The 19,196-nt window shown below is 41.9% G+C and overlaps 1 protein-coding gene across 3 annotated transcripts in view; it reads right to left on the bottom strand.

Annotated features, from left to right (window-relative positions):
- ablim3 (actin binding LIM protein family, member 3) overlaps positions 1–17,109 on the bottom strand; it is a 43,795-nt gene extending 26,686 nt beyond the window's left edge. For all 3 annotated transcript variants that reach the window (XM_018675491.2, XM_051072195.1, XM_051072194.1), the window contains exons 1-2: positions 16,629–17,109; positions 9,286–9,420 (exon numbers count right to left, since the gene is read on the bottom strand). In XM_018675491.2, the coding sequence (XP_018531007.1) occupies positions 9,286–9,420; positions 16,629–16,641 (148 nt within the window). In that variant the 5' untranslated portion in view covers positions 16,642–17,109. The remainder of the gene's footprint in view (positions 1–9,285; positions 9,421–16,628) is intronic.
- Positions 17,110–19,196: the final 2,087 nt, after the last annotated feature.

Consider the following 19,196-nt stretch of genomic DNA (forward strand, 5'->3'; position numbering starts at 1 on the left):
TGGAAACACATAAATCCATCCCCGATGAGATGGCACCGTGTGTACGCAGCGATAGGATGATGAAATGGGACAGTGTGTATGGTGAGATATGATGATGGATCTTTATCATTGTGACAGGTCATTGGCATCAAGGCGAGGTGCAGAAGTAGGGAGGAATGTGAAGAAGGAAGAAAAGGGGATGGATTAAAATAGCCTGTTTATAAAAATGTGTGTGTGTGTGTGTGTGTGTGTGTGTGTGTGTGTGTGTGTGTGTGCGTGCATGTGTGCCAACCACATTTCCAGAGCTGCTGAACAATGGCACAGAGCTTCAGAAAGTGTCCCTGCTGCAGTTTGAAACCAGACTAACTAAGGCTCTTACCAGAAACCCAAATCACAGGCTATCTGATGCCTTCATGGAAAATGGGAATTGGAGAGTAAATATTTCCACATCCACTAAGCTTTTTGCCATGGAAAGAAAAATCATTGTGTCTTGAAATGGTCCATAGCCCACATTTAATGAAAACAATGTTTTTAATCTTTGAAAACTAAACTGTTGTAAAGTTCATCGCTATAATTTTCTCTGATTCTCTTTTTTCTCTTCTCCTCCTCTCTCTCTCTCTCCCTCTCACTCAATATGACTTGCTTTTCAATCTGTCCACAGATTGATTTTCAAATGACTGGCTCAATTAGCTTAATGCACTTCATTACCATACAGACGCCTGACCAAATCACTATCGGCCGACTGGACCTGCTCAGGCTGGATTGGACGGGCTGGCTAGATGGTTCACCTGTTCTGGCTAATCACAATGTTTTCTTCTGACTGGACGATTGGCTGGATGCATTCCAAAGGACGTCCCCCTCCCTCAGTTGCCATAGGAGACGTAAACCTTCCACAGTTGCCCTAGAGACAGCCAGGTCCCAGTATGAATGATGTGGTGGTGGTGGTGGTGGCACATTTGGTGATGTTGTGATAAAACTGGTTGGCTGTAAATACCAAATGTTGTCTGGGATTAGAACCTCACATCTGTTTGAAAATGACTGTGATGGCAAAATCTAAAACACTACAGTCAAGTTCCTACTGAAATGAAGCAAAAATGACAAAATATGTAATTCATTTCTTAATTGTTTAGTTCTTTCTTCACCATAAAATAATGTGGGTGAAATCCTAGAAAAAATGATCTGATCAAAGTAACCATCAGTAAATAATAAGACCCTATGAAATATATTCATATTATGTACTGAGTATATGAAGTATAGTGAATTATAGGTGGGAAATGAGACTATATTTTTCTGTGTTTTTCAGCTAATTGAAAATATAGCTTAAAAATCTAAACATATCTGAAATTCAAACTTGAACACACATATACACCATACATGAACACCATATACATTCTTATATAAACTTCAGGTGACTGAAGAAAAACTGATTTTGAAAAGGTTACATCTACATCTATGGGTTGAGAAAATTACCTAATTGCAATCAACATGTTTAAAACAATGGTGTTTTTCTTAGGTCATGAAAAATGCATAGTTTTCACAAAATAGTGATTTGTTTTGATTAAGTGTTTTCAAAGGTGTTGATCAAAATGTGCATTTCCCACATAACATTAACAGTTATTTATTGCATACTTTGTATGTTGTTATATATAATGAAAATGTCAATTGTATTAAACTGAATCATTACAAAGTCAGTGCTGATACATTACATTACATGTGCCCTAAAAAGAACTTATAATGTTATAAACATGCCTAAGATAACTGAGATAAAGAATCTACATTTGCACCTGTTAGAGGAAACCCTCATGGTCCCAAAGGTAAATGTTTTGGATGACATTCTTCCAACCCTCCCTAAAAGAGCCTCCACTTTTTGCAGCCTACTTGCAAGCATACCCTCTACTTTTCAAGTTCTCTCATTTCATCCCTAACCATCAAGCAGAAGCTTTAAACTGATCCCTCCACATGCTGTAGTTGCCAGCACAGTGGGTGGAGCTGAGCTAGAGCTTGGTGTCTCCGCTGCTGCAGAGACGTGGCTTAGCTTGGCTATGAGAAGAAAGGTTTTGGTTACAGCCGCACAACCAGCACCACATGGTGCGGACACCCACACATAAAAACAACAGCCCAATATAACCGACGTGGAACCAGACTGGTCGGTTTCACTGTCCCATGAATGGCCATTGGGGATTTATACTGTAGCTACTCGTGGGAAAGTGCACACAAATCATAGAAATGCAGAATTCCTAAGTTAATAAAAAGTTGGGTTTGTATAAATAAGCGTCATTCTTTGGAGACACACCATTAATTAGCTCCCTAAACCAAACATAATCAGCTTTGCAAGACTAAACTACATCAGAAGACTTAATTTCATCTTTTTGCACATTCATAATGAAAGAAACTGAAATATGCTGCTTCTCTCCTTCATATTGCTCTTTTTTGGCAATGCAGGAAGTTAACATCTAGATTATAAGTCTAGTGATTAGAGGTTAGTATGTAGGCTGGTAACTGCGCTGATTAGACACCCACAGGGGGTCTGCATGATTGGGTATTTATCTCCAGCCAACAGACGCAATTAAAATTCCCTTCTCAAAGTCGGCCCAGGCCGGAACCCCAAAATAGTCCTGACACCCCCGCCCCCTGCTCCCCTTCTCTTTCTCTGTCTTTCCGTTTCAAGTCTGCTTCCAAATCTTTGTGGCTCTGAGCACAAGGTCTCCACTTTATCTCAATTTGGACCTTTTTTCCTCAATACTTGCACCTCCATGCAACCTTCCCTTTCTTTCAGTCTCCCCTCTCTCCCCCAGCTCATTATGCTACTGTTGGATCTTCATAATGTGCTATTAAGAAAATGGACATGCTTTGTACAGTATATCCACGTAGCCCTGCTGCCGCTATTCTAATTGTTTTAGTGCTGCTGTCAACATTATTCTAATTTGCATGGCTTTTTTCAAGATAATAGCAGCAGCTACAGATATTTAAGCAGAGGGGCATGCATGTAGCAGGGCAGTGACAAGTTTCAGCAGGGGAGGTACTCACCTATTCACCCCCACATCTGCGCTACCAACGTGGGGCCTGGGCGCCTCTGCCCTCCCCCTTGTCCCCCGGATCTGAGCCCCGCTAATAGGAGGAAACACTTCAAGAGTAAATAATGTGTTTTCTCAAGTTGTGCCAAATCACAGGGTGGGAGAAGAAGTGGTCAGGACGGACAGGAAGAGGAGAGAAACAAAAGTCTGCAGTCCACACTAGCAGCTCTGTGAAACTGTACTTAGGCACAGTGCTTTGGGGTAAATGGTAATGATAGCATGCTAACTTGCTCACTATGACAATGCTGAAATGTCGACATTTATCATGTCACCATGATAAACCCTTGCAACTAATGAGCACTAAATATAAAGTATAACTGTGACAGTAAAATATCATTAGTTTTCCAAGTATGAAATGACAAACTAACATATTGACAAACCTGACCTAATGATGGTACCAGATGAAAAGGTAAGGGACCAAAAGTAATCAAAGTTATTACAACTCCTCCTCTTGGGAAAATGAATGTGTTTGCCAAACTATCAGTAGTTTTTGATTCATTTCACTTTGAACCAAAAACATGAACTTTCTGGTGGTGCTCAGCAAAAACCTGGGGATTACTTAAGTTATCAAAATTCATCCTCAGGGGAACATGAATGCCTGCACAAAATTTAATAGCAATCCCTCCAACGATTGTGAAGACATTTTGCTCTGGACCAAAAATGTCAACCTGCTGGTGGTGCCAAAGGAAAAGTCAAAGGCTCAGTGAAGTCAGCAGGATACTGAAAAGACAGCGTGGCAGGCAGTGGTCAATCTATTTTACTGAATAATTTGTTACTTTAACATGGTGGTACCACTACAGCAAATGCCAGGGGCTCAACAAAGTCAGAATTCATCCACATACCACATTTCATTACAACCCAACTAATAGCTGTCAGGATATTTCACTCAAATCCAAAAATGTCAACATCATAATGGCACTAGAATAAAACTCAAATAAGTCAGTAGAATTCATCCTCTGGGAACCATGAATGTTTGTGCAAAATATGATGGAAATCCATTCAGTAGTTGTTGAGATATTTCAGTCTGCAAGTCTCTGGTGGAGAGACTGACACTACCATCCCTAGAGCCACACCGCCAGCATGGCTGAAAAAAAGGACAGAAAACAGAAGGAGATGTGGTCATAGAAAAGGGCAAGAGGAGAGAGAGAGAGGGGCAGCTAAAGGCGAAAGCAGAGAGAAATAGTGCATGAGTGACAGGGTTCCCCTAGCATTTGGCGGCAGAAGCTGATGGAGACAGATGGTTGCCCAGTGGAGTCCCTTCATACCAGCAGACCAGCCCTGCTGCTGAGGCCTTCAGCTTTTAACCCTCTGAGGGCTGATAAGAGACTCAGCTGAGGGGAAAATAGGCGTGAATGAGATCACAGACACACAGAGACAACCGAGCTGCTAGAGATGGGGCCTTGTAATTAGCAATAAAAATCCTCTACAGCTCTAGCTCTGTGTACAGATGTACTGGTTTAGCGTGTGCATGTGTGCGTTTGTTCAACACAGCAGGGTTTGTCGCCTAATGATCCTCTTTATCATCCAGAAATCACTCCTTCACTGAGCCAGACACTTGCACACTTAAGCAGCTCCACCTCACCACGGCATATACACACACATAACACACTTAAAGACAATAGGCAGGGCATCAGTGTGTGAAAATCCCTCAGGATGGTGACGCTTGAGAGAGACAAGCGGAGAAATAATCCCTGTCATCTATCCCGGATCCTGGAGAGTTGTCGGGGAAAAGCGCCACTGCCTGCCGCGCTCCCTTCTCTCTCTGCCGTAATCTCTCCCTAGCAACCAGGCACTGGTGTGGTGATTGGACCAGCGTACCAGCGGTTGCTATAGCTACAGGAAGCTCCCTTTCCCATGTAACCCCCCATTTTTTTCTGTGCTGTGTCTTTCTTTCTGTTTCTCCTCATAACCTCTTTCTTTTTCTCTTTATTCCTCGTGCTGTTTGTCTTTTCCCTCCCTTCCTCCCACTAGCTTTCTCTCTATCTTAGCCTCTCCCTTGCCTTCAGAGGGCAGAACAGCAGCATAGTACAGTAAGTTGATGTTATTAACACTGAGGGTGACTGATGGGGGCTAATGGCATCCAAAGGGAAGGCTGGACTGACTGAAACAGGTCCACAGAGAAAGAGACAAAGATGCTGCAGTTTTACAAGAGCCCTGGTGAGAATACCAGCTGAAAGTGGAGCATTAGCAGAGCAGTCAAGTATTTATCTGACCTGTCTGTGTAAATCTGCTATTCCCTTTAGCAATGTTTTATGAGAGAAATCTGTTTTGTCTCCGAAAACAAATAACTACTGGGAGCAGCTTGGCAGTTTATGTGAGAATGTGTCTGTGTTTGCATCTGTCTCTGCCTCCGCTTGTATATTTGTTTCCCTGCCTCTGTGTTTTTTGTTTTTTTATTTATTTTGCTAGCATTCGAGCTGGCTTCCACAGGAAACACGTGCCCATTTTGCCTTTGATTTATGTGTGTGTTAGCTTTGCGCTCGTGCCACTGACAGGCCTCGCTGTTTCTGTTGGAATCTGAGAGTGCCAATTACGCTTCGGAGGCGGGGTAAATGTGGTCACTATGTCATTAGGCCAGTATGCACGAGTCAGTCCGTCTGCCGGTAATACAACACCACATCGTCCGTACACTACAGCCCGCCGCTTCACTGAGAAGTGCTGCGGGATCTATATAATCCACAAATACACCCCCACTGCCTACTCTGTGTCTGGAGTTGATGCATCAAGCTGTGAGCTGGCTTCTGTCTTCAGCATTTTCCACAGACTTCTTTCTCGAGCTGATTGCGTGGCTGCTTTTTCATGCTATAATCAGCTGCTGTATAATGGGTTCAAATGGGAGGTTAAATGCACATGATTAGCGATCTGTCCTTCTTCTGACTAATGCATGAGAGAGGAATTATGTTAATGTGGCATCCGGAAGGTAATGTGGCTTGAGAAAGTGTGGACAAGATGGATGTATGTATTTCTACATGCTAAGTTAATGTGTGCGCTCACAAAGTATCTCTAACTGTTTCTCAGATTAAGGCTGAGTAGTGACTGATGATTTAGTGGGGCATAGTCAGCCCTTTTGAGAAAAATGGAGACAGAAATAAAGAAAGAAAAAGACGAGGGGGAGGAAAAAGGGGGGAAATAACTTTGATTTTATGTCATGGTTTTTCAGTGGAAATGAATGAACTGTGGCGCACACAGTATCATTGGTCAAGGTCAATAACCTGGGCAGACGTGCTGATCCTCTGGAAAATATTGCCCTGAAAAGAACGAAATCAAATGTCGAAACACACCCCAATCATGGAGTCCATATATACACATCTAGCAGATAAAGCAATTGGCTGCTGACAGCGGATTGTCACTCTGGTGCAATGGTATAATACAGTTTAGCCATTAGCCTCCAAATCGCACACCCCGCATGCCAATGTCATCCTGTCCCAAGATGAGAAATTGATTTCATGCTTCAGTGACTGTCATCAGGAAAAAAAAAGGGGAATGCAAGAGAAAGAAACAGGGAGAGGGAGAAAAACTGAAAGAAAAGCAAGAGAGAGATGGAAAGAAAATATAGACATTCAATCTTAAATCCTGCCATTTCATTCAGAGCTGTGCAGCCTCAGAAAATGTACAGGTGAACTAATGAAAAACTAGACAATAGAAACACAGACAATGTAGAGTAGATGGAGTTTATGAAGTTCAAAAGAACATGCAACATGTTTGTGTGTGAGGGGGAGGAAGGGGTTTACACACCGCACAATAAAAGCTTTAGAAAACTGCTGGCTGTGCAGAGAGGCCCATACAGCAGAGCATATTATGGGCAGGGATGTGGCAGAGTCTGGCCGCACAATAGTGCCCCAATGCCTCATGGGATGAGGAGAGCTCTCTGGAAGATGAGAGGGGAGGGCTGTCTGCTAGGTGTATTTAACATGATGCTCATTGATGACAGTTTTCCATTACTTTAACACTGCTGCAAGTGAAGTGGCTGCGGGGGTAAAAGGAAGAAGAGAATCAGGCTGGTATTACACTCAAGTGATGATGTAATGTTTAGGCGACAAACAGCACCCCCATCCCCCCTCTTCTTCTCTCGTCTGCTCGCTTCCTGTGTTAACCCCCCTTTTTCTCTGGGGCACAGAACAGAGCCTTCCGATTGGTTAATAGCACCATAGAGATGCTGAGAATATCCACCAACCAGGGCCCGGGTGCCCCTTCACACCGTTACCACAGCAACCCCTCACAACTCACACAGTGAGCGCGCATGCATGTATGGACACGCACACTCGTATGCATGAGGGCATGTGTGTATGTGTGCACTATAAGCTTGTGTTGTCATGTGCGTGACGGCTACACGAAGGGAGCATGTAACAACAACCCTCCAATGAATAGCCTTCACTGAGTTTATCTGCCGTGGAGTGACTTTGTGCTGAACAACAGTGTAGTGCTGCTCATACAGTAACAAACACAACTCACTCAGCTTCTTCTCCTCCAACAACAGCTGCTAAAGACATGACTTATATAAAAACCCAGATTTGACAGATTGCCCAGGATGACTGAGTCATTTTAAGTATTAACTATAAAAAGTTTTTCCTTCAAACGAGCAAAAAAAAAAAAAACTGCCAGACATTGTATGTATATATATGGAGCTGAATGATTTATTAGGATGGACATTTAAATGAAATGTAGCATTAAAAAAAAGAATAAATCTGTAAATATTAAGACAATTCATAAACTGGCCTGTTAAAATATGGAATAATTCCAGATATATAATAAATTACGCCTAATTTTGCCTAATTTTTGGAAACCATTTATAGCAGTATTCATTTAAGTATGATGTTTACAGAGAACAGTGCCAGATCTGTCATCTACAGGTACATTTCCCACTACCTGTCTATTTACCTTGTGCATAAATGTGCTTAAGCCATAAGGCTTTGGCAGTTATACAACTCAGCCAATATGTGACATAATGTCAACATAATTCAGTTGAGCCCATGAGAAAAGATGATGGCTGATGAACAAAGCAGAGGAAAGATTTATTTGAAATTGTGTCAGATAAGTTCTTAATTATGCAAAAAATGAGTGTGATTAGATGACTTGAGTACACATTTCTTCTTAATCTTCCTTAATGTTGCTTTTTTCAGACTCATCTGCAAATGACTGAAAAGTAACCCATGACTGACTGTCTTTGCTTTAGAAATAGAACTATTAACATAATACTGAGAACACTTGCTCCGGGCCGTACAGCACCATGACAAATAACATTTCTCGGTTCTTTGATTTCCAATTTGCATATGCACAGATACTTGACTGTCATGAGCCCCTTTCAGGCCCGCACTTAACTCTGCAAATGTCGGCAATTTTACATGTCAGCTCCGTTCATGAAAAGGACCCTGAGTCATTTTTCCTGAGAAGTTTTTCCTGCAATCTTGCTGAGCCAAAGAAAAAAGAGAATCACATTCATCAGATCATCAGCTTCCTAAATATTACTCTTTTCATTCATACCGACAGCTTGCAGCATGAAACCATAGCAATACATTTTGCCTACAGAGCCTACAAATGTGAGCAAAACAGGATATAAAGGGCAGTCTTAACATAAATGTATTGTTATTCATTTCCAGTAGCAATTTGGCTGCATAATTCCATTGTCATGTCTAATAAATTTGATTTCCTACAAAGATAAACAGATACATAAATCCATCAAGTATATACATCCCATACTATTCCTGACATAAGGGGATGTGCGATTATGTCACCACCGTATCTATTGTAGGTCACTAGCGTTCACCTGTTGCATTGCAAAGCTGGTTAAGACAGTCTCATTAGTCCAGCGTACAACCAATGAAAATCCCCTCCAGGATGGCAGCGCAATAACAAGCTACCTTAGCAGGAGCCTAAGTCCCCTGCAAGGCACCTCTGATCCACTCCAATCCTCACCATGGGCTAATAGTAGCACTCAGCATGTACACTAGGGGATGGATGAATGAGGGCATACTGAGTATATCCGTCAATGTGTGTGTGTGTGTGTGTGTGTGTGTGTGTGTGTAGGAAGGGTAAGGATGTGATAGATGTCTAATTTCTGCTCTACCACTGGAATCTGAGTCCCATTTTATGTAACTTAACAGCATTTATAACCAGGACCACCTAGGCCGGGGGACTTTGCAAGACAACACCTGTTTATCTGATCACTACAGATGTTTGTCTACTCTAATGGTGGCTGTGTTTGGTTGTTAGGGATCAAGTTCCCATTTCTTACCGGTGCAGGTGAAACACTTGACGTGAAAGTGGGTCTCTTGTACTCGTACCACCTCTCCTTTGCATACTTCCCGACATCTCTGGCACCGGATTGGTCCGGAGCTCCGCTCACCAACCGTTGAGCCTTGGTGATAAGCTGATGAAGGCAAAAAGACACAAACAGACATGTTCAACTAAAGCACAGAACACTAAACACTACTTTAGCTAGCTGAGCCAGCCAGCCCCCCACCCCCATTACTGTTACTGCATCTGTCAAACTTTTCATTCTCTCACGACATCTACTCAGTTTGCAATAATACCTATAACAGATTTACTATTGAAAATTCTTAATAATTTTCAGAACAGTGGGCCCTTGATTTCTGACAGTGGTAGACAAAATATGGCTTCTCATGTCCTGAAATGACACTGGGGCTAGCAGATTTTTTCAGCCATAACAATCTAGTTAATTAAGCTAACATTAGCTTCGTGAATTGGTTGAAAATGCTCTCTCCAGCTGATATTTAATGTTTCAAGTTGTTAATACTAGAACCTTGTAAAGGAGTCTTAAATTCGTACTTGATGGCTATATGATATCATGCTAAAATATTAAGGGTAAAGCTGCATGTCACAGGCCAGATGTCTCTCCAGGTGATGATCACTGGTAGAAGACAGAAATTAATAGCATTGATCTTTTTGCAGAGTAAAGTTAGTTAGTTGGAAGTATTTTAAGTATAAGTAGTATACAGTTTATAAGTGTATTGCCTAATGAAGTTTTAATGGCAATGTTGATCATATGGATGTGACCCTGACAGCACAGACTGGAGTGTGTCTCTAACCACAGCAAACGCACCATCCACTTAACTGAACATAATAACATTCTATTAACTACAAACCAGAATGGATTTCATCATTTTGAAGCTTAACAAAACTGCTTCTCCTATCCCAACGATTCTCATGCAAACTGAAACCTGTACTGGGGCCCTGAGCACACTATAGTCACCATGTGCAGTTCACACAATGAGATCAACTTGTAGCTCTGTCAACACTTGTTCTGAAGCTGTGAGGTCTGACACCTATGTAAGCTGGGTAAGCTCCAGGCTTTCTCTCCCACTATCTCTATTCTTCACACACTCATATGGGCTGACACAAACACACACACTCACATGAGCACACTGCTGCATCAGGGTAGAAAGTGGATGGATCCTCTTACCTCATTATGTATTAGCCTACATGTCAGACTCCTGCAAGCCTGATAGCTATTCACATTGTCAGGAGGGAAGGTTCTTATGCACAGCCTTAACTGTAATGGAATAAACGCTATCACAAACAAAAAGGTCAAAATGATAGATTAATTTGATCTTAAATGAGTGAGGGAAATAAATTTATCCAAGATCTCTTAGAGGCTCTTTAAAGGTCCGTCTTCTCCTCAAGGCAATAAATAGGTTTTCTTGCATACACAAGCAGAGACAACCAGCCTCCCAGTGCTGAGTCTGTGGCAGAACCGCTGGGTTGACTGTCTCTTATTTAGCTCCATCTTCTTTAAGGAGCATCTGAGTGGTCCTACACTCTGTGGAAGGGGTATAATGGCAGGGTAACCAGCTGGCCTAGCTGTCTACTTGAAAAGCTGACTGGAGGACTTTGCTGCTTCAGTCAGAGCAGCACCAGCATATGGGCTGGCGTGACAGCCCTACTGATTCCATTTCACTGGATGAATCTCAAAGGACTCTAAGCACTTAAAAAAGTCTAACAGCCTTGCACGACTCACAGCCTGAGCACCCTTTGCATGCTCTGAGCTTGACAACTGTATGTATATGCATGGTGTAGGCTAAGTGTGAAGGCATACATCCATGGGTGGAAAAGAGAATGTATGCATGACTGTAGCTGTTTACTTTCCAGTACAAGACAGAACTGTGGGCAATGGAAATATGCAAGCATGATTAATTCCCACTCCCAATCTCCCACACTCAAGTCTCTGTTAGTTCATTGTTTCCCCCACAATGCTGGCAGCACTACTGGGACCCACTGCCTGATAAGTGCCCAGCCACTGGTTCAAATAATGACACTCCCTTGAAAGTGTGCTTTTGTATGTGTGTGTGTGTGTGTGTGTGTGTGAAACCAGGCAAAGGAAAGCAGTCTTTTTTTGTCATAAAACCAAATGAGCAACACTGATCCCATCAGGTGTGAATGAGAGATAATGGGAACTAATGGCAGTGCATGCGAGCCTGTGCCAACAACTACTGGAAACACACAGGGCATTTATTTACAATGCTGACCTTGTGAAACTGGGCCAAAACAAACCTCTGGCATAGTATAACATTCTCTGCTTTCACAGTCCAGCCCAAGTTGTATAATGGAAATAACATACCACAAAACTGAGCAAGGTTCTGAATGAAAATTATCAGCATGTACTAAATTATACAGGAGTGCAGTGTTCAAGGTGGGGGTGAGGTAAAGAGCAAGAATTCTTGCTATTCTTCAACAAATATGTACTAATTAATGAGATGTTTATGTAACTTGTTGAATGTACATGACAAAAAGCTGCACCTAAGCAGAGAATCCAGGCACACAATCAACTCAGGAGCTGAAGCATTACGCAACTCTATCTAATTGTGTCAGTGCGGCCATTCTCATTGAACGCAGCCAAGCTCTCCTCATCTAAACCCATTACAGAGCTCTCGAACAACCCTCCATTCTCTCCCATGCTGAGGTGTTGAGTCACTCTTCTAATGATAGCCACCAGACTACAGGTGTAATCCACTGACTCCAAATCAGTGGCGAGTGCCCCGGGAGAATACAGCCTCCGGCAGACAGGTGATAAGAACAGGGCCGGGGTCAGAGAGGCCGTCAGCGTCCCCAGGGACCGAGAGGCTGCTGCTATTTCTGCCCCTGACCTGACAGCCCCGGGGGAGGACATGCTGAGAGCTCAGTCACAAGGGATGCTGGGAGATTGGTGGTGACAAGTGAGAGGAGTGAAGAGCAGGGCAAAAAATCAAAGAGAAGCAATATAAAAACCACATGGATTAATTATTAAAGGAAAAAGTTTGCTTTCCAAAGTTTTGTTTTTACTCACATACCCACACCTCATCAGTTATATTATTTCATTGAATGATTTTTTTCTCACAGGGACAACTTTACATCAGTTTCTCCTGTGGACAGACTGCAGGGTTGACCCTAGTTTAAAACAAGTCTAATTCAACTCAACTAACAGTATTTATGTCAGTAGGGATTTTCATAAGCTAAAGCTGACAATCCAAAAGAAAGTAATTCTGCCTGAAAAGGCTGCTTATTAACAGAACTATTACAGAGATGCATCCACAGTCCTGGTTAGGTTTGGACAATGACGGTACTTTGGTGAAGGTTAGGGACATGACTTCCTGTGTATTCTTAAGGTTTGGTGGCTCCAGTAACTGACAGAGATGGTGATAAGCAGTAAACCTAAATGTAAGTATCACAACATCCCTTCTGAGAGTCATGGATGACACCACTGATGCTACATCAATGTCTAACTGAGGATCTACCAGGCTGTAAGGAACATATGTTGTTTGTATTTTAGGTGAACATATTCTTTAATATCAGCTCATTAAAAAGTAGTCAAACACTAGAAAGTAGCATAAAACAGCAGAGTATAAGATCTGTTTTTAAAACATGCCTTCACTCTCTGTTACCTAACATGGCCAATGATCAGGTCTCTCCCTGCCTTCCCCCATCCCCTCACTTTATCTCCCTTCATCTCTGTCTAGACCTTGGACGGGAGCATTCATCAGAGTGACGGTAGTGTCCAGTCGTATCACAACCATATTGTCACTCTACGGAGAGAGAGAAGGGTCAGACTGAATGATCTGAATGATCACTCAATCCTACCAAAAGCCAAGGTCATGGAGACAGCAACCTTGAGGACACACCATACAATATAGCCGCAATGGTCTGGGTTTGAGATGAATGAGTCTACAGTTTATTTTAATAATTCAAATTACAGGCAAACTAATGATATTTCCATGCAGTGTCCTTAATTTCCTTTCCATAAGGTTGTACAAAAATCAAACTGAGCACTGATTTAGTAACCACTATAGGCGTAATTATAGCTGCAAATGAACGACAAAAACCTGTGCCTGATTGTATGCTGGCCTGTAAATACATACCAGTTCTACATGACTGTACATGAATATTCATCTGTGCATCCCAGCATCTGTGTTTGCATCTGTGCATCTTTGTCTCCTACCTTTGTTCTCGGTGTTATTGAACTATGGCGTCTGGCAGGAGGAGTGATAAATGGTGTTTGGCTCCAGTTTGGACTGTTCACCAGATGAGGCAGAAGAGCAGGAATCATATATGATACAGCTCCCCTCCCTGTCCCCCCTCACTGCAGCTGATTCGTCCCGTAAAACAGGAAAAACACAGCTGACATGGAGCCAGTGCAGCAAATATCCATCATTTTATCTAGTACTAAGTCCTGTGCATAAATACTTTTTATTATTATTTTACTTTTTTTTTTTTTTTACCTTCTAGAGGATGTCAGTCAGTGGGTCATTGAATCATTCTGTCAGTTTTTACACTTTGGCCCAGACCAAAATGTTACATCTCTGTAACACATCTCTAGAACTTTTTTCCAAGCTAAATGCTAATGTCATGTTTTGCAGGTAATGTTTACCATCTTGTCTTAGTGTACTAACATTTACTAATTAGCTCTAATCACAAAGGGCTGATGGGATTAGTTGTGCAGGTATTTGTTATTTGTGCCAATAAATTTGGTAGATGATAAGATATTTTACTGAATACCTCAAAATCTTGACCAGCTGGTGGCGCTAGATGAAAGTCACCACCAGAGACATGGGGACTTATCCTCTGGGGACCATAATTATCTGTACCAAACTTCATGCCAATCCAGCTACCCGTTGTTGAGATATTTCAGTGTGGACCACAACACTGCCATTTACAGAGCAACACAGCGTGGCTGAAAAGACCATACATGAGAATAAATAGCCTAGTAAAATGGACAGTACTTCAGTAGAGATGGCAACTATATCTGTTGATTTCCATACTTATTATGCATTCAAACATACACCGTAATCATTAGTTTGCATGAGACGCACCATGTCTTTTTAAAGTTAAGACAGCCACATGGGAATATTATGTGAAAGAACATGTACAGTCCCAACTTGCTGCACTAAATTTCTCCATGACACCTGAGAACTCAATGCTATACAGCGAGGAGAGAGAGGGAGAGAGGTGTCAGTGCTGCCTGTGATGTATGGCTCTGCAGTTCCCCTTAGGTCCCTGAGCTCAATGATCAGTATATTGATCAACATGTGTTTTATCACTCCCCTGAAACACACAAGCTGTATGTACACTGTATTTCAGAAATGCTCTGCTTTGTCATGTAGACCAAAATTTTGCCAAACTGACTCTTTACTCTGAGGGGACTATCATATATGTCAGTATGTCTCAATGTGTGAATATCTGAGTATGTTAAATCAAGGTCCTTCCCACCAGAAACTAACCTTCTGCACCCACAGTCCAGTCTTGTCTGCCAGCCAGGCAGAAAATACGAGTATGACCAGACACACACTCACACACACACACACACAGAAAACCCAGTGACCATGAGAGATAGAAGGCCCAGAAGATGAAGACAGACAGTCAGAGCTGTGTGTAATTACTCTGTGTGTGTCAATGGCCTTCGGGCTATCGCACCCAATGCAGCGGAAAACACTGCACACACTACAGCCTAACAGGCCCATTCATGTTCGAACCTTGAGAGTGTTGAGGGCAACATATGTCTGACTGGAGGGAGAGGAGAGGAGAGGAGAGATGTTCTTCCCTCATCTGTGTTTTTATGCCTATAGCCAGAATACAGACACATGTCACACCACCATCTGCCTGCTGTGACACACACATACACACACACGGTTAAATGGAGGCATACTCAGGTTCACACGCAAATGGCAAACCACAGGTTGTCATGTTGTTGATGTGTGTGTTTGTGTGGATTCCTGTTTGAGCACATGCCTTTAAATCACAAGAGCTTGTGACAGCTCTCCACATGTTGGCTGCATGTGCTCCTCCCCCTCTGTGTGTCAGCTGAGAGAAGCATTTTGAAGCTTAACAAAAGAATTCTACTCATTTTTCTTAGTCAATGGAGGAGCTGCGACACCACTCCCGGATACGCACGGAACGGGGAACTGGCAGTCAGGCAAGGCTCGGTACCAGAGGGTTAAGAGCACTGGATGAATAATGTAGTGCCACACAATGACAGGCTAGATTATGAATGATGCAGTAATACCCGGTTCAGTCCCGTAGACACAGAGGACAGGGGAGGGAGGATAGGAAGTGCCTGACACCACCGGTTCGCGGGGCACCTGGCACCCCATCAACTCCAACTGACCTTACTGACAGCTAAGGGACAAGGAGGGGCTGATTTTCTTAAAAAGCCAACCTTGCAAACACCCTGCCTTGAATCAACCAGTGAAAACCCAGCTAAGTGGAGGCATGCATGTGAGCGCACAAACACACAGCTGACCCAGCCAGCCCTACAGGGAAAGCCCTGATTCAGCTGACAGAGGATCAGGGTCACAGTCAGCTGATACAAGGTCAGCTTAGCATCACTGCAGCCCCTCAGGACCGGTCTGGGATAAGCATGACAGGAGCCCTCAGGCCGTCAGACTTACAGTATTCTTTGTTTGCTGCATGCATCACCACATAACTAAACTTCATGAGTCCAACAGCAGTCAGGTCAAAGGTTTCTCACTCCTGCAGTGAACGTGTTAGGAAACAGGTGGATTTTTTTTTTTTTTTACCAAGAGTCAACAGCTGAAAGCCTGGGTGGTCTTCCCAGAAAGAGGTCAAATGCACTGCTGCTGACGTTGAGGAGGATGAGGAAGGAGAGGAAGAGGATGAAAGGGGAGTGATGGAAGAGAGAAGCAGACATTGGGAGGGTCCAAGCAACAGCTGCTATGTGGTTGAAGAATCTCAAAAATGTTTCTCTTCTCTGAACTCTGGGCAAATGCTACTTTGACCTCCAGATATACTTAGCTCTCCTATCCTCTTTAAACCTGTTCCATGTCTATTATAAGGGCTTGGCCCACACTATACACAAAGTCATTCCTCACATCAAGTCCCACATATTTGTTTTTGGACAAACAGGAAAATTGCCTTTTTTTTATGACTATTAAATGTAATATTCCTGTAGAGGTGAACGGACGTTGCTGAGCCTTGATTTCAGCTTTGTTTTAAAATGTTTATTATCTGTAATCTCTAACAGATAGGACATAGGCTTCTATTGTTCTATAGGAGTTTTCTCTGCTCTCATCTATAGGTATTGTCCCTGCGCTTCAAGTGGAGAGATAAAGCGCGCAAGAATGGACTTACCACTGGAACTCATGATGCCCAATGTGTTCTTATCTAAAACAAAGCGGCTTCGTCGAGAATAATCCCATAAAGCAGGAGGAAATCTTCACGGAGCACTTTGCCCCTTGCAAAATTGTGGAATTTTAAAAGAAATATCCAGTAAACGTAAAAAAAAAAAAAAAAAAAAAAAAAAAAAAATGATGCTCCTCACTCTCCGCAACACAGCTTCTGGTCAAATGAGAAGGTGCACACACAGCCAGAAATAGGGGTTAAATATATATATATATATATATATATATAAGAAAAGAAAAATAAGCGAGGGTATTTCCAGTGATTATAAAATCCAGATAAAGCTCCTGTTGTTGTTGCTGTGTGGGAATGTCGGCTGTGTGTTGTTCAGAGAAACAGACGCTAGTTACAACACAATGCTGCTCAGTCGGATTCCACCTTCACATTTTCGCTCCCGGCTGATTCCAGCTCTGCCGCGCTCTCCCTGGCGGTGTGCTGCTGCTGCTGTTGTCACCGCGCGCCCCTCACACACACACACACACACACACACACACCACACACACACACAGACCACAGACACACGCACACACACCGGAAACACTTTCCGGCCTTCGCTTTCAAAATAAAATAAGCAAAGTGGTTCTCATGACAGTGGACTTTTTCTTGTATCTAAGCCTGAAAATATATCTGAGACTTTATTCCAAATCGAAGTTTGAGGAATTTGCCAGAGGATGTACATTGTTTTTAAAGGGCAAAAACTAAGCCCTTAACACATTCATTTTATTGGCCCACTATTAAATAATTTAAAAGAGAATTAAAAGGAGTAACCTACATTACTTTCCCATTATTTAGACATTCACATGAAATATTTACAAGCCCCTCGAAAACACATTAATTTCATAATCTTTTACATATAAAATGAAGTAGATTTTAAGAGGTTCATACTTTTCACCTGACACATTAATTTGAAATGATAGACATAGGCTATGTAAGGGGTTAAAGCTAAAAATAAACATCTTTAAACAACCCATTCAAAGTGAACAGATAACAAATTATATTATATATAATATTATATATAAACAAATTAGCTTTTAAGAGTTGCACTTAAAAATATTATGACATGAAGAATGATGTTAACACTTGTGTTGTCTCATTTCTGTCTCCTACCAATCTAATCACACCAGCCTAATCCACAGGACAGCAGACAACCCAAGCACACATAGGCTGTACTAGATAGATAGATAGATAGATAGATAGATAGATAGATAGATAGATAGATAGATAGGGGGGGGACTTTATCATTCCCAGAGGGAAATTGGTTTGAGAGATACATTTGTCACATAAATAAGTTAAATAAAATACAGCAGCAAGACACTGAGGTAGCATAGGACTAAAATAAACAAAAAGGTAACAAAAATAGGAATGTATCTCTGGATGCACTAGAATCTGTCTCATACCACGCTGTGCTTGTCATGCAATATGTCCTTACATAGAAGTGACAATAAGCAGCCAACTTGATGTCAATTGGATCAATAAGCCAAGTCACTATTTTAAATAAATGGTTTTATTATGAAGGTAAAGCTGCCTTATTTCCGGTGTTGCTGTTGCTATCTGTGGATGACTTGACTACTCCCTCTTTTTATCCTGGGTTAGCGACGTCACTCTGGGCTGCTGTGAAAGCTTTGGGGACACTGTAGCCTATATCACACTGCAAAAAGTGCGAAGTGTTCAAAAGTCATTAGTCTCAGTCTCAAGTTTTTTTTCACACGGGGTGAGGAGATAGAGATTCACAATGTCTGAAGATTCTTATATTAATTTTAGAATAAGACAAGTCGACATAATTGAATAGAAGGTAGAGCAATAAATCACATTAATCCTTAAAAAAACAATAAAGAATGGGCTACTTAACACAAACTGACTAATAGAGTCTATAGAGTCTCTCTGAAACGACTTGTTGGTGTTTTTTTTTGTTTTTTTGCAGTGCTGGGCTGGGCTCTGTTGCTAAAACTGTTATGACACCGCCCTCTTCTGGAAAATCGGCGTAAGCAAATTAGTTAATTGGATTATTTCCGGTGGAGCTGCCGTGATGAGGCGAGGTTAATTGTGAAAGCGTTGCCATATAAGCCTCCACACTGTTTTGATTGTGGAATCACGGAAACACTCTGACAGTATGACGAACAGCAGACCTGCCCTGCATTCAAAACTCGCTGTTGTGTTTGCATTCAATGGGTTCACTGGTATCAACGTGGAAAGATCTCCATCTAATGGTCAAACGCCCATCCGTTGTTTCCCAATCTCAGCCATTAGTGAAGTCAAATCACCTTAAAAACAATTTAAGTTGGTCAAAGGTAACAAAAAGTCAGTGACCTGACAAAAAGTCAAAGTCTTCAAGACTGAAAATAGAAGAGGAAATATTGACAGGAAGACATGGCAAAAAGACAAAGACAAGACAAAAAAGATTCTAAACATTAAGAATATATATATATATATATATATATATATATATAGTGTGTGTGTGTGTGTGTGTATGTATATATATATGTATATATATACACACACACATATATACATATATATATA

Source organism: Lates calcarifer, linkage group LG8 (genome assembly GCF_001640805.2).
Source record: "Lates calcarifer isolate ASB-BC8 linkage group LG8, TLL_Latcal_v3, whole genome shotgun sequence".
Taxonomy (NCBI): Eukaryota; Metazoa; Chordata; class Actinopteri; family Centropomidae; genus Lates; species Lates calcarifer.